General features: G+C 38.0%; 1 protein-coding gene across 1 annotated transcript in view; it reads right to left on the reverse strand.

The window, feature by feature from the left end:
- The window catches only part of LOC139745253 (1-phosphatidylinositol 4,5-bisphosphate phosphodiesterase delta-4-like), a 74,606-nt gene that overhangs the window by 21,218 nt on the left and 29,218 nt on the right, over positions 1–24,170 (reverse strand). Inside the window, exons 6-14 of the mRNA XM_071655655.1 lie at positions 19,132–19,198; positions 15,715–15,808; positions 12,406–12,523; positions 9,179–9,264; positions 7,946–8,066; positions 7,005–7,090; positions 5,547–5,629; positions 4,395–4,517; positions 1,027–1,044 (exon numbers count right to left, since the gene is read on the reverse strand). Of these exons, the coding sequence (XP_071511756.1) occupies positions 1,027–1,044; positions 4,395–4,517; positions 5,547–5,629; positions 7,005–7,090; positions 7,946–8,066; positions 9,179–9,264; positions 12,406–12,523; positions 15,715–15,808; positions 19,132–19,198 (796 nt within the window). The remainder of the gene's footprint in view (positions 1–1,026; positions 1,045–4,394; positions 4,518–5,546; positions 5,630–7,004; positions 7,091–7,945; positions 8,067–9,178; positions 9,265–12,405; positions 12,524–15,714; positions 15,809–19,131; positions 19,199–24,170) is intronic.

Consider the following 24,170-nt stretch of genomic DNA (forward strand, 5'->3'; position numbering starts at 1 on the left):
TAGCTGCTGTAATCATGCAGGTACTGATTATCGTAGAGTCCCAAGACTGAAAGAGGAAAAAATGTATCTGTAGTTTAAGCCATTGCTAATACCAGACTGGGTTTGACACATGTAAACTCACTGGGAATTATGATATCTCCAAGGCAACAGGTTAATATAATCATCTTCTATTGCATCAATATACACTGGTATCCATGAAGTTTGCTTGTTAAAGATGCCCATGTCTTTCCCTTTAATATACATACATGTTGTATCATCGTGCAGGTATTATACTCCATATTGGCAATTATTATTATATGATATATGCCCATCCACCAGTTAAATGCTACCATGTGGTCCCAATGAATACATATGTGAAATTCTCTTCACTACTTTAATACTTTTCAAACTTTATCTCTTAATTTATGTATTTAAAATAGATACACATATAGATATACTATTTCCTAGAGTACTCAAAATAAAGCTGTACAGAATACTTCTGTAAATAATTAGAGGGAGGGAGTAAATGACAGACAGACAAAGAAGAAGAATACAAAGTTCAGTCTGAAAAGAGACAACATCCAACGAAGTCACATAAAATACGTCATGACCTCGGTGTAATGAACTTTAGTAGGCACATTCCTACCAGTAGTAGTCAAGACACATGACTATCACACACATAGAAACAAATGAACAGATGCTCCAGTAATGAACAGTAATTGGCAAGCAGTGGCTCAGTGGGAACATTCTCACACTGCTCACAACATGGAGGTGGTTACTTCATTCCAAATGGTTTTGTTTAACGACAAAGATGTTCAAGAAAGTGTGGGGGGGGGCAAACAAACAAACACATTGGAACTTGCAAAAGATTGGAAAGAAAGGGATGGGGGTATAAAAAACTTGCAATTGATCGAAAGAAGTGCTTTGTGATATTGACAACAAACAACAAAATACAAAATTAGAGAAGGTCCCAAGAGAGGAAAAATGACCACCACATCGATTAAATATGACAGAGACCAATGCAGCATACACTTTTTGACTACATACCTGACCGCCACCATCCTCCTGGGAGAAGACAAGATAAACGATAACCAAACAGCGTAAAAACGGTAAGAGTACTCCGCCAACATTCACACTAACACTCTCTTTACTGTCAGACACAGGTTTTCAAATATAACAAGTACTTTGTCTGCAACGCATTGCTGCAGTATCATATAAAAAAAGGATGGACAGAAAGACGGACAACCGGACAAAATGATGCCTCCCATCGCCCTTCGAGCAGAGGCATAAAAAGTGAGAAAGGGAGAAACCCTACAACATCCCTCCAAAAGTCGGCACATACCACTAACCCACTCTTAAAAACTATTTCTATCCCTTTCTACCACTGGTAATCATTGAACATGCATGATACATGACAAGGCCCACTTTAATAGCGCACAATACTTTTGCAGATTCATTACAGCACTCTGCTTGTTTGCTTGTTTAATCCTTTTTTTCTTTACAAAACCATAACAGTTTTATATTATTCTGCTGCAATTTGCTCACATTTTGAATTTTTACATGACACTTACAACGAACATTATATACGAAGGATTTCTTGGCACTGACTAGCATTTGCATATCATACTCCATTTCACAGTTATGGAATGTTTTACCTCATGAGTCCAAAAAAGAAATAAAGGAGAAAAAAATCCTGCAAGCATGCTTTGTTCCCTAGCAAAGCGTATCCTAGCATTCCCTAGCATTCCCACGCACGAAACATGTCACATTGATGATTTTAACAAAAGTATGTTAAGAAACAATAAAATGCAGACATTTGCCAATTGCTTAAAGTCTTCACAGAATTTTGTAAATGGCTGCCGATGTTTGGAATGACACAGATATCGCAATGGACAATGCAGTCACTTTTTTCAGATTTCTACTGTATCAAGCACGGATGTAAAGAGTAATGGCTAAGATGACAAAAGCTGATTAAAAAAAAAAAGAATAACTAGGGGCAAGAAGTTAAGAAACTGCTGTGGTAGCTTGCAATTATCAATTGTCATTAGAGCTGCCTTAAAGTGATATGTGCGATACAGGACCCAGTACACAGTTACTAGGAAAAAAAGAAATAATTGCAGCTGCTTTTGATAATTGTGGTTACTTTTTATTATTTCTTTTATTTTGTTCTTGCTTTAATTGGCTTTTTGTTTCATACTACACGTATGCAATGCAGAGACACAAGAAGAGAAGAGCCTTATGATATGAAAGAAATCTTGGACAGACATATGCACCTAAGGGGAGGGAATGGCAGAAGGTGGGAAAAACTCTGAAAACAAACCAATTTTAGTTCATCACCCGTTTTTTGCCCATCATGGGGACTTTGGCATGTATTAACTTTCTCACTTGCTCGGTAGGTTTCTGGGCGGGGAAGAATGACATGATTTTTCCATTGTCATGGAATAATACACCTATGGGGGAGGTGCAGCTTATGTAATCATGTCCTTGACAATGCCATGGCCTTAAAACAGCAATTGAACAGCTGGTCCTATCACGTAACATGGCAGTCATGTGTATGGTCAAGCCAAAAAATCCCACTGAATGTTTATGTAAAGCCACCGAGTGCTGATGAAACAGCATCATTAGTAGACAAATAACCAAATTTCAATCATCAAAACTGTCACTGCAAAAAAAAAAAAAAAAAAAAAAATGTGTTAATTAAGTAGCATTTAAATGAAATTCATACAGCTCTCTTGCACCAATATCTGTACTTCAAAGAAAGTTGGATTATGTTAAGAATGAAACACCAGACCATATCAGGAAAGACAGTGAGTATAAACTCCCACATGTAGACATAACATCTCAGTCCCCAAAATGTGCCAAACTTCAAAAGTACAACAAAGTGTCTTTCCATTCATCCTTACTTTTGTTCCAATATCCCCTTCCCATTGAATGCAAGAATGATTTTTGTTGCTTTCCTTAATGCTTTGAAACAAGGGAATTCAACAACAGAGTCAAGCTGGTTTTGGTTGCTAGGTGTAAGCAAATTATTCATCTCAGAGAATCCAGCTTAACATAAATGCTTATCATGCCATATGCAAATCAAACATATGAGCAATCACGAATTATCTTGACAAGCAGCAAATATTAGCAAGTACATATCGTCGCTGGGGCGACAAGACCTCATATCTACAAAATGTCAAATGTTCAGGAGAGCCAAAAAACATGGCGGCCAAAGCACTATGGCGAATGGGATAGCCTTTCCTTTGACATGCCGTGGGGGCTTCATTTTTGGAGTAAGACAGTTGGGATTTGGACAGGACATCACTTGACCCATTATTTGACCATTCATCCAAAAAAGTCATTTTCACCAAAATTGCAGATACAAGGTCTTGTCACCCCAGCGACGATATGTATTAGCATTCATTTGCAAAGCAGATGTCATTGAATACACTTGTACTTCTGAAAGATAACAACGATGTGTAATTTCCACTGTAAATGTTGCATAATCAAAACAGATCACAATCTGCTTCTGGATCATACAATATTTCATGTAATCAATGAAGCGATGGTCAATTTCTGACCCTCCTTTATTGGTCCATTCCGAACCTCAAATAGTTATCATTTTACATGTATTTTTTAAACATCCTCACATGGTGTGGATCAGAAATTGACCACCACTTCACTGATTTCATGAAATATTCTATGATCTTGCAGCAAATTGTGATCTGCTTTGATCATGTACATGTATTATCTACAGTGGATATTACACATAGTTGTTATCTTTCTTAAGTATTCTATGTCATTTGCTCTACAGGTCAGTAACCATATAATCACGACACACTACTGCTTTTTTTAAAGACTACACTAGGGTGCTTGCTGATCAAGAACTCAGTACTAGCTACAGTTTCCAGCAAAATTTTTATCTTAACTTAAACTGTGGGAATGTAGGCAGTTTGCCAGCTATAATTTCATTTGAAGAAAAAAAATAAAAATGACAAAAAAATAACAACATAACAACTTCTTCAAATACACTGTAGATGGCAATACACAACAGCATGACATATTTTAAATCAAGCTACTTCTCAAAAAACTAGAGCATACATGCGCTACTTTTCTTTGAACAGAACATAAAAGAGATAAACAAAGATCAGTGTCTGATAAAGGCACTATGCAATTTGTCGCTCCCTAAAATTGTCTCCCAGTCTGTATGCACCTAAGAATACATGCAACATACAATGTACAATCTTCTTGTCTATAAAAATGGCATTTTTTGCATTTAATTGGTTCAATGTCAAAAGAATAACTCTCGAACTCTGAAGCAGAAAAATAAATTAAAACATACATATACAAACAAAATATCTAACTTTGGTGCTCTTAACATCTACTGAACATTGACGACATGCTAATATTTGATGCCATTTTTTTTTTCTCACCTTCTTCTTCTTCTCCAACTCTTCTTTGATCTGTGGGTCATCAGGGTCGATGTCGGCTGCCTCGTCCTCGTCACTGACCTCTCCGTCATCCTCAGCAGTCGTGGACGGGGGAAGCCTCTTTCCCTAGCGTGTCATATTTAGAATGAATTTGGTCAATGATGCATCCAATGTGAGCAGATGAATCTACTGATGCACAATGTATTATTCATAAATGATCAAATATTCAGTTTATGTCAAGGTACAGGCATCATAAACATCAGGCAAAGAAGAGACACTGAGAGAAAGGTAAAAAAAAAAAGAACTGCATCCAGTCAAACCTGTCTACAGCAGCCTCCTGTCTATAAAGGCCGCAATTTTCGTCTCCCTTGGGTGGCCATTACAGACAGGTTTAATGTTGTATACTCTGTCTCTCTATGGGTCGTACTCCAAACTATGTGCAGTCATTGTACATCACCCTCTCCACCTCAGCTGTCTCAGCCCCACAGTTTGATTCCTGTCTGGTTTCTACCATTTCTTCAATCTACTCTTTCATGACACTTTTCTTCTTTCTCTACTCCATATTCCTTCTCTCTACCTGATTAAAGCTGCATGTTCCATACTGTCATTAGCAAGTTACTGTAGATCTGCAACACAAATGCTAAGATGATGCTAATTAGACAAAAAATGGTGATCTGCACTTGCGCGAGGCAGTTGTTTCTATTGTCCAACCCAGGAGGCTACGTCGTCTTAGCGTGTGCGTCGCAGATCTCAAGCTCGCTATTGTCACAAGGATGAGACTAGAAATCAAACTTGCACTTGCTTTCATATACTGTATATGCCGAATATTTTGCGAGGTTTTTATTTTCAAGAATTTCGCAAGTCAGGCGCTATTCGCGTAATTAAAGACACACAAAAATATTGACTCTGATCAGGCTATTAATGTGGCATACGCGTACATACATTTCTCTGTTCGGCACAAGGCTCCACGATCACGAATTTAGCCACATGCAAAATTGTCAGGAAGTTCCGATTCGTGAAAATTTAGACTCACTAAATACATGGCGTACAAAGTACTACTATAACAAATTACACATTGTAATGTAGAATATGCATGGATCTATAACAGCTGTATAGTTTGAGAATAGTGGACCAAAAATATATTTTCCATCTCACCTTTACAAGGATTTTCCCCTTCAAATCCTCCGGCGAGGGAAACGCTGCTGCATTGTGGAGGTTGTTGTTCGTGTACAGCTTGTCTGAAATATTTAGGTGAGAAGACATTAGTATACACAGTATGATTAGAGGTACATTCTGTATTATCATTCCTAATGTAATTTGAACTTCATGACATACTAAAGAGATGGACACATAAATTGTGCAAATCATAAATTGTTGTACTAACAACAAAAAAAGATGATAGAATGAAGATAACATATGTTTTGAAGAGCTCCATCCATTTGTCTTTTTGATATCAAATTTGGCAACTGGTAGGGTATTTTTACCCTAGTAAACAGTGGTCATTTGTTGTTGTGATGCATTTTAAATTTGATTCAAACAAAAAGAAACTCTACAAACATAAAAAGAACTCTACAAATGCTCAGTTAATCGCATGATTCTTGACCCACATAAACATACTGATCTAGGGAGAAGACAAAGAAAATGTGAAATACATCTATGAAAGGAATTTTGCGCAGCTTCAGCTTTTTTTTCAAATTGCAAATGAAGAGTTTGTTCGCAAAAACCGATAAGTCCATTTTGAAGATTTTGAAGTACAGAGTCTGTCACACAGTACAAAATAATACCTTTTAAATGATATACAAACGTTTTGTATTGGTCACTACATATAAAGGTAAATTTTTGAAGTTATGGTCAAAAGAAGCAAAAATTTTCTAATTATTCTCTTTATTTTTCTTGACCTTTAATCGCAAATATCTCCATTTGGAAAATATGGACTTATCGGTTTTTGCAAACAAACTCTTCAAATACACCCTTGAAATGTCATGTCATTCTTAGCCTCAGCTGATATAAAGAAACTGGAAACTGTGAAATGGGATGAGGTACAGTCAATTGTTTATATATTTTTCGGAGGTACATGTTTGCATAAATTTCTGCAGCATCTGTCTCATATTTTCTCTTCCATATCAAAATCAATCTTGTTAAAGGGGAAGGCTAGTAACTGATCAGTGGGAATCAGTGGAAATGCTTGGAGATGATTGTTCCAATCCTTATGGGATTCATTCAAGAGTTCATTGTATATCTATTGTTGTGTGAAAATGATTTGCTTCAGAATGGTCTCATATTCAAGTAATGTGCAGTTTAATGCTTCCAGGTTAGCGTCCCTGGTCAGTGACGGAGCATTAATCTGCACATTACTTGAATACGAGACCGTTCTGAAGCAAATCATTTTCACACAACAATAGATATACAATGAACTCTTGAATGAATCCCATAAGGATTGGAACAATCATCTCCCAGCATTTCCACTGATTCCCACTGATCAGTTACTAGCCTTCCCCTTTAAGGACGGGCTTCGGGCTGTTACACGAACAGATTAGCAGCCATAAATGGAGGTAGATTATCAAGAGGGCAAGCCCGTCAATGCAGAGCTCTTAGTTGCTAAGGAGGACTTACTGCCGAGGATGGAAGTGACGTACTGGGCCATGACCTTCTGCTGCTCTACACTGCAGTGATTCTCAAATGACAGGATCAGGGGATACCTGAAGACATAATATGTAATACGAAAGAGGTAAAAGGTCAACAAAAGTATGCCAGAATTACTTCTGTGAAACACCAGTTTCTTGATAAAATCTTAGTAGGCTTTTAAATAAACATGATTTATAAAAAAATAAATAAATAAATAAAATAAACATGCAGTGAGCTATTTTACATAATTTAAAATGTTGCAGAAATGAGAGTAATATTGCTGTGCCGTGTAGGGAACAATAAGCCATACGTACAGATTCTTCAGTGACAGGAGAGTTTGTTATAAAGAAATTCAGAATAAAGCAATGACAGAAAATGCCCTATCACCATAACTGGTACAAGTGCAAGGACAATATCATAATTGCAGAGTACAGAGATAATAAAGAGATCAGGTTGTAGTAGAGTAGTGCAGAGAAACAAAGTCTAAGATAAGACGAGACAGCGTTATTAGATATCTTATAAACCATAAGAGCAGACATTTGAAACGGACAGGAAGGAATTTAAGTGCCAGTACTTTCACTTGCACATATAGTTTAATGAGCTGAAATGGAAACTACCGGCAAATATAAGAGGGTGCTCTCAAAAATAGTGTGCGGTGTACATTAATATTATTACTTTCATTTCAAATGGAAATAGTTTGTTTGGGAAGATTGTGAATGCAATGACTGAAATCTCTTTAAGGGACATTATTTCTTCTCTTTTTCATTTAGTCTTGGCTAACAATTTACTGTGCATGCATTAACCCGTTGAGGACGGGCTGATTTTGCTACAACACGCATTGCCCATAGACACCTGCCCGAGTATACTCGGGACTCGTCCTCAACGGGTTAAGCATCATACATATATATGCATAAGTATGTATTACTTACTCGGAGGCAGCGAAAGCATATTTGTCGACAGCCTCAATGATGTCCTTGAACTTGATCTTGGAGGTGAGGGTGTGTCCGTGGTAGACAATGGGGTCATTGTCCGGCCCATCCCAGCAGTCCACTGGGCGAAGGAAACAAGAAAAAGGGGTTCAGTTTGGGGTAGCAGCAGATGGGATTACTGACGTAGAGGATCCAACTTGGTACAGGAGGTGTAAGAGAGGTGAAGAGGGCATGTGTGGTTCAGGTTTTGGGGAGGTGTAGGGGAGAGGGAGAGGAGATGCTGTTTAGAAGAGGTGTAGGGGTAGTGTGCGGAAGGTACATTTTTAATGGGGGAATTTAGGGGAGGCTAAGGGAAGGTGTAGGACAAGTTTTGGGGAGGTGTATGAGATACTGAGAGAAAGTGTAGAGGCAGTTTACAAAAGGCATTAGAGATGTAGAGGAGAAATGCAAGGGACATTTGGTGAGGTGTAGGTCAGTGTAATGGAGGTATCCTGGAGGTATGGGGGAGATAAAGGGAGGCCGATCAAGAGGTATAGGTAGGATAGTGTATAGGTGGTGTAGTGGATGTGTAAGAAAGATAAAGGGGAGATGTTAAAGACATAGGGGAGGTTTAGCATGGTGTAACAGAGGTACAGTGGAGGTGTAGGGAGATTAAAGGGCGGTGTTCGGAAGTATAGAGTGGTGTAAGGGAGGTATAGTAGGTGTGTAGGGAGATGAAGGGGAGGTGTTCAAGAGGTTTAGAGAAGGTGTGGGGGTATAGGGGAGGAACCCTGGAGGTGAAGGGGATGAAGGGAGGGTAATCAAGTGGTATTGGGAAGGCGCAAGGTGGTATACTATAAGGGGGTGTAGTGGATATGTAGGGGAGATGAAGGGAAGATGATCAAGAGGTATGGGAAGGCATAGGGCGGTGTAAGGGAGGTGTAGTGGAGGTACATTGTACATGTATATAGATAGATAAAGGGGAGGCATTCACAAGAGGTTTAGGGAAGGTTTGTGGGGGTTTAAGGGAGGTATAGTAGAGGTGTGGGGAAGATGAAGGGGGAGATGTTAGATAAGTAGAGGTAAGTTATAAGGTGGGGGGGGGGTATACTGGAGGTGTCGGAGAGATGAGGGGAGGTGTTCAAAAGCTAAAGGGAGGTGTAGAGTGGCAACATACACACTGATCAAAATGAATTTATCAAATCATATCGTATCAAAAGATGACTGAATGAACTGATCATTCTCCGGACTCACACTCCACACATCTACATCCTCTCTGCAAGGCCCGGATGTAGGCTTCAACGCTGCTGGGTCCTCTCAGCTGATCCTCCATCAAGTATCTGTGGAGGAAAAAGGTGAAAAAGAGAAATTGAAATATACCTGGATCTCTCAGATACAATCACCAGCCACAATTTGTCAGCTGAGAATGAGAAGGGTGTTAAGGTGCTTTGAACACTATGGCCCGAATTCACGAAAGTGGTTTAAATCTAGACCATGATATAAAATTTGTACCATGGTCTGAAATTAGCGTGAAATAGGCGTACCTTTGACATGTGCGAATCAATGCACGCTTGCTACTGGACGTCTATTGGTGTACACAATCTGTCAATAGCATTTACACAGACGAAATATGTATACAGTAAACCACTGTTTAAACCATGATTTCAATTGTACCACCTTCGTGAATTTGGGTCTATGGCTTTACTGGTAACTTTAAAACACCCTCATCATTCTCAACCGACAATTTGATGATTTGATAGACTCTTCCTTGTTGGATGTCAGGGTATTGCTTTGGTTTGGTGGGGGGTGGGGTGGTGATAGAACTGATGCAATTCCATGGCATTGCAAATGACAAAGTGTTCTTTGCAATATGCAGACGAACAATATTTTGCAGTTCTATTAAAATTGTTCTCAAGACCTTAAAGGACAAGTCCACCTTCATATACATAAGGATAGAGAGAATGCAGCAATATTAGTAGAACACATCAGTGAAAGTTTGAGGAAAATCCGACAATCCGTTCAAAAGTTATTAATATTTTAAGCATCTGCGCGGTCACTGCTGGAAGAGAAGACTACTACAGTGTATGATGTCACATGCGTACAACTATATAAGGAAAATCAAAGAGAATTTCACAAAACTTTACTTTTTGAACAAAGTGCACATTTCTTCGACTTGCTACTGACGTATGTTAAGGGTAATATTATTCCCCCTGCCTTCTGAAAGAGAGAAGTCAAGTGTTCTTTTGTTATGCGAGAAAAATGGAAATATGTTGAATTTTCTTTATTCTTTCTTTATATCGTTGTACTCATGTGACATCACAAGCTATAGTAGTCTTTTCATCCAGTCGTGACTGAGCAGAAACTTAAAAAATTCATAACTTTTGAACGGATTGTCCGATTTTGCTCAAACTCTCACTGATGTGTTCTACTAATATTGCTGCATTCACTCAAACCACATGTCTATGAAGGTGAACTTGTCCTTTAATAACATCTCCTCTGTCTTCTCATATCTTACATGTGTATCTCATTGTGGAAAATCCCTTTCAATGACAACACTGATAGTTGATTTGATTCTTTCTAACATCAAGTAGTTCCTTTTTACTCCCCCCCCCCTTATTTTTCCATTTTTCTCTTTTTTTTAATAGCTGATCCATTATGAAATTTCCAGAAAATTTAAAAAAAGTCACAAAAAAAATAATTTTCGGGCAGCACGAAATAACGCAAGCCTAACACAAAACTTATCTCTCCACAGATGATCAGCGATACCATGAATGTAAACATACGCTCCATCCACTGGATAAAGCGTACTCCCATAAAGCAAACATCAAAATCCAACCTTGAATCGGAGCTGCTAATCAGAAACGCAATTCCAGTGTGTCAATTTTTGACAGGACAGCTCTGCATAAAATGGTGCAAGCGCAATGCTCAGAGCTTATAATTAGCTTCCTCTTGCTAACAATCAGCAAATAAGAAGTTGTGTCAAGGAGTGAGGCTGCTGGTACACTTAACACTCCATGTAATTTGAGTGTTGACCAGTGCAGAAACCCCATAGGACTGTACATACTGTCCAAAGTCCCTGGTACACAAAGGATTAACTTGCTAGCTGTGGGAAAACTGGGGGGTCTGTACAATATCTATCTAGACTTCACAATCTCATAAGACGGATTTCCTACCAGTACTGTTGCATGTCTTTGCTGGATATTGGTACTAGATTTTGGTTTCACTTTTGTTTTTCATGTTTTCATTCAACTGCTTTTCTCTATAGCATTTTCCCCTCTTGGTCTACTGTAGAATGAGGTATGTTCGCGCGCATTTTTATTTTCATGAATTTTGCGAGAGCCTAGATTCAAGAAATTGAATTGCATGTGAAAGTTTTTGTCTACACTATATACATCGAATACCAGTGAATATTCACAAAAATTTCATGCCACATATATATCTTGTTTTACAGCATTTTCTAAGACAGGCAACAAAACTTTTTCAGCACAGCTTTCTTAATCATTGCCAAATTGCAGATGGCAACGACATCGCATATATAACTGGAAAAGCACTCAGAGAGCGCAGACCTCCGCCAAGCATGCAAATCATTTTCACCACTGATCTTGTTCTTCCATAGAGATACTTCCACCCATGCTGTGCTGAAAGTCGCCGATTTCCCAATATAGAAGCCTACCAAAAGTTAATCGTTTGTTACTCGTGTCATTCTCAAACTTTCCTGCAAGTTTCATCCCAATCCGTTGTCTACTTTTTGAGTTATTTTGTGCACAGACAAACGAACAAACGAACGAACAAACCAACGGTAACGAAAACATAACCTCCTCCCTTGGCGGAGGTAATTATGGTATCACAAAACTGTCATACTGAAATGATGTACATATTCCACATGTATCTCTGGAGTAACTTCCACGACAATGGGTAATGAATGAAAATATGTTGTATTCCTCATATTTAGCTTTATTTCTCCTTTTAAAATGCTCATTAAAGGCATCTACCTGATATTCCCTCCAATACATGAAGTATCTCTTTCACTCAAGTAACATAATGTTACACTAATCTCTAGTACGTGTCTGGATGAAGTAGATATTGCTACAGATAAAATCAGCTGATTTCTGTTTTAGGACCCTCAACATTCCCTCCCATACTTGAAACATCTATGTCACTCCAGGGGGGCATTTTATCAAGCATTTTTGTCCAATATCTTTTTTCTGGTAAATCCGCTGTCAGCCAATTAGACGCAAGGATTTCCGTAGCTTATCACAGTTTGTCAGAAAAAAAATGTCTGACAAATGCTTTGTGAAATGCCCCCAGGAATATCACACTACACTAATCTCTAGTATGTGTCGAGACAAAACAGATATTGCTCGAGATAAAATCAGCTGGTTTCTGTTCTAGAACCCTCAATGACATTTTCCTCTCCTAACGAAGAGAGACTTTTGTTCATGTGACAAAACACCAGCACAAAATCAACTTTAACCCCTTACGTGTTGTGGGAAGAGTTGATGAAGTAGTGGGCCAAAGGTTGCTTCATATCCTGGTAGACGGTCTCATGGAAGGGATTAAACACCAGGCCATTGGGTCCAATCATGAAGAGGAAGAAACCTGATGGAAAATGATCAAAACAAAACTAATAATCACCAACTTTCAATAAGTTGAGCACAACATAAGGTCCACTATGAAGTTTGACTGAATTAGTCTCATTTTACAGACCTGTTTCACTTATTAATCTTTTTAGCAATTCTATTGCTCTCCTTTTGTGCATGACTGCTTGACTTAAGTCTAGGTCAAGTGCCTAGCTTGAGATAAAGAGTACTTGTTGTTGTTGCTGCTATTGTTTCTTCTAGTTTGACTGCAAGCTTTCTGACTCTTCAAAGGCTAGTTTCAGATTAACTTTAAAAAAAAACAACAACAACAATTTATGAATTAAAAAATTCACCAAGCAGCTCCATATCCTTGTGGCAAGTAATCATTCACTTCACAATGACTCACCACATCAAATTACATTATTCAAAGTTTTAAAGACAATGGCCTACACCTAGCTAGAGAGGAAAAAAAGAGAAGATATAGGTTGTGGTATATATATACTGACTTCAACATTTGTGTACTTTGTACCTTCCATAATCTCACACAAACACTCATAATCAACATTAAAGGCATGATTAAACATTGATATCTCTGTAATCATCTAGTAGCTGAATAATTATCATTCAATAGCAATTCATAAACAAACAGAAAATGACAAAAGGGAATTGACTTGGGTATGTTCACTTTATCCCTTTACTTCCCTCTTGCAATAGTTGTCATGCAATAGAATGCCATTAATAATAATGACATACATGTAGGGTCTTTGTAATGCCCCTAACAACTTTGTCTGAGTGCTCTCTGAATATGAACATAATAAACTTGACAAACTGGAGAACATTTTCCAAATTGACATAAATCTCCCCAAAGAATTTATATCTTGAACACAATTTCAGAAGCAAATGCTTCATAGAAATAGAATTAATATATGCCTTGTACAGCATTGACTATATTGGCTTTCTGTTTCCATGGTAACAGTACAACATGAAAAGTACATTGAGGCAGCCTTGCAATGAACAGGAAGAGGGCTGGGAGTAGAGAATAGCAACAACAACAACAACAACAAAACACTCATTACCGCCGGTTTCCATTATTGTGCTATCCAGTGCGGAACAGCTTGTTACCAAAACAACATCCCTTCTCATTTTCAATGTTTCTTTAAAGATTAACTCTCCTCTGACGTGTTTGCATGTGTGTGGGGGTGTGCATGTGTGTGGGGGAGTGCATATATTATCAAATATTTGAAGAGTTTAATCGCATAATGGCCTAAGCACCAATTTTAAACATTTTGAAGTCCCCATCATCAGACAGTGCAAAATCAAGCCTTTCCCGTGAAACCTCTTGTAACGTAGCAAGGAATATTCTTGATGTTATGAATACAAATATCAAGTATTTTCTTACAATTTTCTTTGTTTTCTGGCAGCTTTAATTGCAAATATCTCAACTTAACAAGAAGTCAGATCATTTTGCGATAAAACTCTTCATTAATGCCTGTGTGTGTATGTGTGTATGAGTGGCGTATTAGGAATCTCCACTACCAATTAAGGAAAAACGTAGGCTGTCGTTAACATACCACTACCGCTTGCTCCATTAATGTACAGAGGATGGTGGGTATGAAAGGTTCAGTCATTTGGTGAACATCATTAGTTTGCAAAGTACACTGGGTCAATTAACAGCAGTGCCGCCTGTTCCCTAACTAACGAGCCATGGCAAATTACTCCACACTAACATCAAGGGAAAGATATGCTCTTGCTACCTTCTGATGAGATGCTTGAAAATTATTGCCTTTAATATTATGTATAAAAGTTTTTTTGTTTTGAATCTAATTTTCTTTTGTGCTACACTTTTAGTGCTCCTGGCATCCAGTTTGGCATTTCACATGGAGATAGTCAAACTGTCTATATCAAAATGCTCTTTAGAGAACTACTGTTAGCTCCAGAAACTAGATCTGTCTTGGAAACTAGACCTGTCTTGGTTCTGCTTTTTGTCGGCGAGAAATTAAACAAAGCCTTGAAATTGTTTAGTCATCCTCCCAGATCCCACTTGAAATTGTAACTTTTGGGAGTCTACACAGCTGCATTGTAGATTAAATCATAAAAAGTAAAATCTTTTACAGCAACTTTGCACATTGCTCATTACACATGCAAACTGTTTGTACCATGTGTTACCCCCATGAGAAATTACAATGTACACTATCTTGTAGTCAGAGGTTAAGAAGGTGATATGCCAAGGGGAAGTAAGAAAAAAAATTGGGGAGCATTTGCATTACAATATTAAATTTTGTACTCAACTGATTAAAGATTTTATAATCAAAAGTGATGTACGTGTGCGAGAGGCTTCATGCTCAATTCTGTAACTGCTGCTCTGAATCTATATTAGGGAGCTTTAGATTTGCTGCGCGGACGTTTGAGACGACGAGTGCGTTGGACGTTCTCCTCTCTCCCTGCGTCGCGCTGAAACATAGTTTTAGATTACGCTAGGACGCAACGTTAAAAAAAAAAATGGCGCCCCCATATGATCGGTGCATGAGGTAGCTCTATATGTCGTAAATTGAGCGGACGTAAAAAAAGCCCAGAAACACGTAGTGAAAAACTCAGACAATGCAAGCTATAAATAGATCAACTTGACGCGCGTTTTTGCACATGCTCAAAACATGCTTTTTTTCCTCTGAACATCCCGTCGCAAAAATCTAAAGCTCCCTATTATTAAAAATAATCATGAATACTGTTTGAAAAGGATAAGGGTTGTAGGTTTGGTTTCATTTTCACGCAAATGTAATGATATCTAATTTGCAAAAGCATAAGAGGTAGGTTTGTAGGTTTATTTTCATTTTCAAGAAAGGGTCTCACACCTCATTGATATCTAATTTTCAGGCAAGAGATATTGAGGGAAGGTTACATCAATGTGACCCAGTTAAAGATGGCCGTAAGCATAAATATTTTTTGCGGGATTAATTTTTCACCCTTAGCGTTTCAAAAACATATTCTCATGTTCTTCAATCTGCACTGTGCAATTGTCAACTTGTTCAAAATGTGATGAAAAAGATAACATAACATAAGATTTGCACTCACCAAAAGTGTTGCCAAGTACATGAAAATTAATATGGTACCGAGAAAATGTATGTTTACAGTAGTCCAATGAAGACTCAGTGCAAGTGTCTACAGAAAATATGCGTCAGGGCACAATCAGTTAATCCACAACAGATCACCTACCATCCATGGTCATGATCTTCTTATCTCGGAACTCCTGGTTTGGTTCGTACTTTTCGATGGCCGACGCACACCACTCAGTGGTCACTTCCATCCTCTACAGACAGACAAACAAACAAAACACACAGACAAACAGATAGGTAAAGAGAAATGGTAGAGTCCCATAAATGCAAAGCAGCTTTTTAAGATACTGTTGCATTCTTAGAAACGGTTCTTCCCCTGACTCCATTTACAGATGAACAGATGGTGCAGAATGGTGCAGACAGTTAAAGTAGACTTAACATCGTATCTACAACAGCAGTAAATTCATGTTTCTTAGTCTTTATTCTTTTTAAGTCTGTAGAAAAATATCAAATCTTTATAATTCTAGACAAACCTTGTCTCACACATTGATAGACCCATTTTGCAGAATGAGTATTCCGTACTGAACCTAAATTTTACGATTCAGAAACATTCACATACACATCTCCCACAAGACTTTTGAAATGCAGTTTTGATCTGAAACTGGTCTAAATATGTTTGGACAAAAATTGTTCATTATATTTGGTGTGTGTCCAGATCTTTTGAAGTATTGCATTCCAAGCGCACTGTAAGGTCTTGGACCTCAAGAAATGATCTTAGCATCTAATCTACATCACATATACCTCCTATTAATTGCACGTTCAGTACACACAGCCAATGCATAAGAGGACAAAGAAAGAAAGAAAAGAGTCGATTAAACACATTTCCTGATCAGAAAGTTACAGCACAGAGCAACCTGCCAAACCTCCCAATACCTGTCCCACGGGGTATGACAGTGACTACAAGCACACTGGCGCTCGTCATACTCTTTTTATGGGGCAATCAATGTGCAGTTGCTAGGCAACCATGGCAAGAGCGATCTCACAAGATCTTTTTTTTTTTTTTAAATCTTGATTTATCTTCAAACCCCCAGTACTGGGTGACAAGTGTCCAGAATGAAAGTATATGATTATGAGCTGTGCTGAGTCATGAGTATTCCTGGACCGATATCTTATTAACTGACACACAGTAATCAATGGGTAGAACTCATTGTGTAAAATTCCCTCATATGGTTTAGAAATTGGTCATAGTCAGTATAAAATGAAGAAATACACCAACATTTTGAAAGAGGAATAATTGTATAAGTACACACATCTATACATCTCTTTCTGTCTCTCTCTAACTATTCATCTATCTACCTACTATCTATCTATCTATCTAGCTAGCTAGCTAGCTAGCTAGCTAGCTACCTGTGGTACTTACATTGTATAGAGATAAAGAGACATACATGTACTGTATATCTTTTATCATTTTAATACATATCTCAGAGTCTCAAATATCTACAAAGATACCTAACTACTTTAGAATAATCAAGGAAAGCACAATTGGCTTTTGCTTATGTTTTTTGTTTCATTTTGTTGTTTTGTTTTTAGTCAAGCCAAAAAAAGATTAAAACCAATAAGCAGGCCATAATGTCATTCTAGGCTATAACTTTCTGTACATCAAGTGAATTAATCTTCTGATACCAGTAGACTATATTAGGAGGCAGTGCCCATAATAAGGCCTCAAGTACAGACTTGGTTCAAGGACTCATTGGAGTGGAGTTGAGGCCATTATCATATGGGTGTGAATTCACTCAATGACTGCCACTGTGTAAATGCACAGGAAATACAGTATATAAACCTGTAGAACAAGATGTGACATCAGAGTGTACTTAGTGCACTTATAATACAGTCACTGATTGACTTATATTAACTCAATATGATTTATCATATAACAGTTTATTATGAGAGGATACAGCTTGGCTTAATACGCATTCATTGTTTCACATAATAAAATTCCAATTAAAAACAAAATAGTCTATGCGGGCAATCAAATAGCAGGTGGTTTTGTGTGTGTGTATGTGTGTGTGCATGTGTGTGTGTGTGTGTGTTTGTGAGTGGTTTGTTACAGTCGGGTTTTTTTCCCCTTGATCTACTTATTATCATTATTTTTTTTTTTAATATGAGGGAGTATTTGACATAATTACAATTGTGAAACAAACATTGAATACACTGTACCATACAATCTTACACTTTGGGCTTCAAACCAACAACCTTTGATTTACCCGTTCAATACTGAATTCTGAAATGTCCACAGACTTGATACGCAGGGCACGAGGTTCCCATAAGGAATGGGTTAAAGCCAACCGAGCATAAAGAATCTCCATCTATTCCCTTGAAATATTTCATGCTGGTACTTTGATGAGAGTTGTTGTTGTTGCTTTTTTTTCAGAGATCTACCCCAAAAGATCAGTAGATCAGTGATAAAGCTATAAGCAATTCTTAGGAGGAATCTCAAATATATCTGAGCCAGGCCAGCCTTCCAAAACTGCTCACACGATAGCTCTTGAACGATCATATAAAGGAGAGCTCTGATGAAATCAAGCTGAAACTGAAATAACTAAATCATCAATACCACCAATATACTAAACACTTCCTCCTCAATCATTTCACATCCATCTAATTACTATCACCATTATCGTTATGGTCATTGTGTCCAAGATTTTATTACTACCAACAATTGGTACACCATTGTCACATGACAGCAGTATGTGGACCAGTATCATATTTAAACCATGACACAAAGTTAGTATTTTCAGGAGTCTGAATGACCCCTTAAAGAGAGTCTTAATTGCCAGCAAGCTTCCTTCCACGACTTTTATGCCTGTCATGACCACAAATCGAGCATCACTTGAGAGAAATTGGAAGCACGTCCAAATTTCATGCTCTTCCTCTTTAATTGATTTTTTTTTTTTTTTTTGGGGGGGGGATAATCAAACAATAATTTGAGCCTCAATCATCATGATGGTAAGGTCAGGTTAAGCTGATATCATCCATTGTATCAGCATTCGGTCATTTGAAGCCATACAAACAAATTTCTGGAAGTCATGGTAGAGCTCTTTTCACTCTACTGACAGCATTCTCATTTAGCATTTAGAGAGTTGCCTTACAACTACACACTTTAATTGACAGCAAGCTTACAAACATATTCTTTAATTTTTATCATACCTGTCAGCCACGACTTGAGACAAGAGAATAGCTTCCAAGGTCACACTGTTTGATATATTTTGCTTTCTTACACCATATTATTGTCTTTTTTTTTCAGTAACTGCAAAAGTGGATATATTTCACGCCAGTAATTATTTATTAATTAATTTTTTTTTTTTTGGCGGTCATAACGGGAAGATGAATTTATTAATCTTTAAGACCACAAAACATCTATTAAAGTGGAACATACAAATGTAACAAGCAATGATTTTGTTTGCTTTTATTTTTGTGCAGCAGCTAGTGTCTGGTCGCATGAAATGCACAAAAATTTGCACATCATGAAAACTTCCACTTTTACAGTACAGTCCAATGTTTTAGATGTCTACAATACCTTCTGTTCTTGGTGCATGAATTCCAAAAACTCTCCTGGAGTCCAGTATTCATCATCTCCAGCATACCTGTATCAAAGAAGAAGCAACAGACATTGATCATGAGTGTAAAATAAAGGGGGGGGGGGGGGGGGAGAGAACCCTTTCATCTAGTCTGATTTCAAGACTTATGCACTATAGACTGAGCTAAACTTAATGAAACATATTTTCACAGGGCATTTACCCCTATCAGACACACAACCTCATTAAAAGAATTGATTAATTAATTAAAAAATAAGGCTTGGGAACTATTATCATAATCATGAAGAAAATGAAATGCAGTCCTGAATTCCATACGATATTGATTTGTTAATCAGTTGCAGCCTATTATATTCCAAAGGAACCAGAGTCCAATAGTGTAATTATGTCTATGATGCTTTATGTGTTCCACGTGTGCTTATACGAGAATGGAAGTGTTCAGTAACGATCAAAATGTAGATGGTGTTGTCTGAGGCATGGTATGCTAAGCTCACAACCCCGTTTTGTTGGAGGTTTGGTTTAGTACACATTCTTTCATGTCAGAAGCAGAAGGTCATTAATTCCACTATTGACTAGGCAGATTCAGCGACATTATTGAACTAAATTGATGAGGTGGAGCCAGTGCAACTTAGCAACAAAGCTCTTCTTGGTTCAATGGCCTCACTGATTACATCATGGCCCAGACTCATTCCAGTTTTGAGGTGGAAGCAAATTTCTGAGAGGTTTAATATTTCCCCAAGTCTCCCAAACAGATCCTGCTTCCTTTTACTGAGAAACAACATGAGGAAAAAGACGAAAAGGACAGCTGGCTGACCACAAAGAGTCATATATCTATTCATGAATGTGGAAAAGCCGATGACAGAGCTTGTGTTTGACAGACACACCAGCGACAAAAGTTATGACACATGGCAACAGTAAAAGTTGATGTACTGCAAATAGTTGAGATTGCTCCCAAGGAATGCATACCATGTATCTTTGTACAAATGGGCATTTCCACAGTAAAAGAGTACTTTTCAGGGATGTCGCTTTATTTTCTGTTTCCAGTGTGCATTACCCCCCCCCCCCCCCCAATTCAATATGATCTTCTAGAACAATCTAATAAGAGATAACTCTGCCCCAAAATTGCTTCAAATGAGCAATCTATTAGAATTTATGCCAAAATGGAAAATTTTTGGTGAACATATATGTAACGCTGGACAAAAATTTGTGTACTAACATATGAAGGTCAAATCATGAATGCTCACTGAAAGTTTGTTGTTTTTTCAATTGAATGGCCTAATATCTATTAGAAGAGATAATAACAGCTCTAAAATTCTATTGAACATTGTGTTTTATACCATTTTCTAGACTTAGTGGTGAATGTATGTAACATAGACAGACCAAAATGCAACAAGTTGGTCTGTCAAATTTATCTCTTGTTAAAAGTGTTCTAGAAGATCATATTGTACCGGGGGATAATGCACATTGGAAACAGAAAATAAGGGGACATCCCTGAAAAGTACCCTTTTACTGTGGAAATGCCCCAAATCCATTTTCCTGCTACAAAACATTCATGTCCCAAAGATTACTATGCATACTACAACAACTGTTCTTCAGTAAAGATACAGAAACTACAAAGCCATTTGATCATTGAAAAATCAACAAAGACGATGTCCCGTATAAAGCTCAATTCTCCATTGTTAACACATCATATTGTAAAGTCATTCAGCCCAGTTTGATTTTACCTATCTGTCAAATGTGAGCCTACTGGAAACATTTTTTTTTTTTCATTTGCTTCCTTTTCTAGTCTAGGTACAAGTGCTCTTCAGGCCTATGTTTCAGGTGCCACATCCGCAAATACTTGCACATAAATATATCATATGGCTTTCAGAGAATCTAAGAGATGAAATTAAATGGGATACTGCAATTTTCAGGTTTACTAACTAGACCAACTACGTTGTAGTTGTTCGTTTCAGTTTTGACATTTTCATGTGAGATGGACTTAAATCACACTGCACACTCTTGATAGAAAGACTGACATTCTTTTGTATTTGATACTCTCTCTTTTTTTTTTAATTCATTCATTTCTTTTCATTCACTTTTTGATTCTAATCAATCTCCAATTATCTTCTCTCTCTCTCTCTCTTTTTTTTTTTTTGGGGGGGGGGGGGGGAAGTGGGTCAGGTTATTTCTATATATACCACACCCAGACTTTAAAGGGGATGGCTAGTAACCGATCAGTGGGAATCAGTGGGAATGCTGAGGAATGATTGTTCCAATCCTTGTGGTATTCATTTAAGAGTACATTATATATCTACTGTTGTGTGAAAATTATTTGCTTCAGAACGGTCTCATATTCAAGTAATGTGCAGTTTAATGCCCTGTCACTGACCAGGGACGCTTACCTGGAAACATTAAACTGCACATTACTTGAATATGAGACCATTCTGAAGCAAATAATTTTCACACAACAGTAGATATATAATGTACTCTTAAATGAATCCCACAAGGATTGGAATAATCATCCCTCAACATTCCCACTGATTCCCACTGATCAGTTACTAGCCATCCCCTTTAAAACACTAAGAGCATGGCATCCTAAAGAAGTCTGAAGGAAAGGCACATCTGGGGGAGAGAAAAAAAATGTATTTGAAAAAAAAAAGTGCCCCAGGGAAACAGACGAGGAAGCTGGAAGCTTTCTACACCCAGTGAGTCAGGGGTATGATCTAGATGGCTGTCTGGTCTATTCCTGCTGCTTGATCAGGAGTTCTCTAGCTTGTTTGCAACACTATACATGTACCTGATAGAAGTTCAAGCTGTGTACTGCACTTGCATACAGGACAGCATTCTCCAATATATGTCAGTTTTCCACTTTGTTCTTTTATCATGATAGAAGGCATGAGATTTAGAAGAGGAAAAAAAAAAGGTCTCAACACAGCTTTTGTGACAAAGAATCACATAAATACCATGGCATTGCTGAAATGCTACTTTGCTTTTAAAAATGAAATATACTGCTGCACCTGCAACGAAATGTTGTAAATACATGTACTTCTATCTGTGTAAGGCCCCATACACTTACAATGTCATCAGCATGATTTGTTCGTACTGACTATATCATGACTGGTTTCTTGACGAAGCTCTGCCATCTTATAGTTGGAGACTCTGAGACAATCATACCATGCACAAGCTTTTAGACATAAAAATTTGTAGCAAGCACTATTTTCAAAAGCTCTCAAAATATAGAGGAGATCTTAGAATTTTTTCATATATCTATCTGAAGCAGCTATGGGCAAATATTTTTTTTTGGTTTACTTTTGTGATTTTGTTTTCTTTGTTTTTTACAAAAAGAGATCTGCCCATACAATCTCGAAGAAATTGGGAGAGCTTGTAACAACGAGTCCCTCACTTTTATCACAGTGCACGTAATGGCCCTGAAACATTCATGCAATCAGAAACGATTATTTTCTGCCCCGACATAATGTGTGATCCAGTTCCAAATCAAAACCTTCTCTAGGCTGGGGTCAATTAACTGGGATGCGTTCCCCCTTCGCCCCACGCAAAATAACGTCAGAGACGAACTCCCAAAGCTGAAAAGAAAATATGTAATGATTAACTTTTCAACCTTTAATCTCCAGATGCACATCCCAACGAATCATACAAACATGCAGATAAGGCAGTCTGGCGTACTTCTAGGCCACTTGAGACATAGCATGAACATTCCATGTACGTCATTAGCAGCTACGTATCCAGTTCACACTCCCCAACCCAATCCCATGCCCCACCCAAACTGGTTTAACAAGTCCATCCTCAAAACCAGACATAATCAGAGCATTTTTTTAAAGTCCAGTTCACTTCCCTCTTCAAAATGTAACCCGTTGAGGATGGTTTGATGTTGCTACAACACATATTATCCACAGACACCTGCCCGAGTACACTCGGGACTTGCCCTCAATATTGTAGGTAAAACAGGGTGGAGGTGCTGGTTTCATAGTCTACTATCAAGTCACTCTCAACTGCAAATCCTCGCTCTTGGTCCCAAGATATTACACACAACGCAAGTCTGCCCAATACTAATGAGAACCATCTTTTAATACAGCATGGGCAGAGCTACCAAGTCTCACGCATTCTGCGTGAGACTCAAGCATTTAGGGTCTGTCTCACAATCTCACGCATGGCACCCGTTTTTCTCATGCATTGGGCAAAGTCTGCAACTTGGGCCTATAATAAGGAGCATAGCTCAAAAGATTAAAGTGATAGTTGCAACTGAAGGTATATTTCCCTTACGTCTTTCAAAATAAGTAAAAAATGGTCACTTAAGTATGCACCTGATCGCACCATTAAGAGCTAAAAATTGAAAAAGCTCCCTACCGTGGGAGGCCACAGGGGGAAAAACCCCTCCTACACCCTCGCTTGCGTGCACATTCGCGCACCGAGATGCCGAGCGATGCCGAGTCATGAAAATCTCACTCATAAACATTTTTTGAACTTGGCATCCCTGCATGGGGAAAGCACTTTGTACATTTCACCCTTACAGCCATATATATCAAGATCACTCTCCTAAAGATCACATGGATTGGCTTCATGTCAAGTTAGGGAGACATTTGAGCAGTGCACATTCTTGCCAAAAAAAAAGAAGAAAAAAAAAAGAAACAATGAAATGGGGGATCTGGACCAAAGACTAGCCCATGCAACCAATCTCATACACTATGAGATACCTTCTTCCAGACAGCAAGAACTTTAACCCGTCGAGGATGAACTAATTTTGCTACAACACGCATTTCCCATAGACACTTGCCCAAGTATACTCGTGACACGTCCTCAATGGGTTAATCAATAATTCACGTGACATAGCACTAATATATTAAAGACAGAGAGCTAGAGAGATAGAATCATTATCTTTACATGAAATCTACTTAAAAACACTCAGCTCATCTCCTTGATCAAGCACCAAAGCAAGCAAGTAAACAAAAGAGATAAAAACTGACACAAAAGTCTGTGGTTTCCATTAAAGCTTTTGTTCTATTAGTGGATAGATACTCCATTT

Source organism: Diadema antillarum, unplaced genomic scaffold, assembly GCF_040938485.1.
Source record: "Diadema antillarum isolate AM-2024a unplaced genomic scaffold, OU_Dant_1.0 seq00001245_RagTag, whole genome shotgun sequence".
Taxonomy (NCBI): Eukaryota; Metazoa; Echinodermata; class Echinoidea; order Diadematoida; family Diadematidae; genus Diadema; species Diadema antillarum.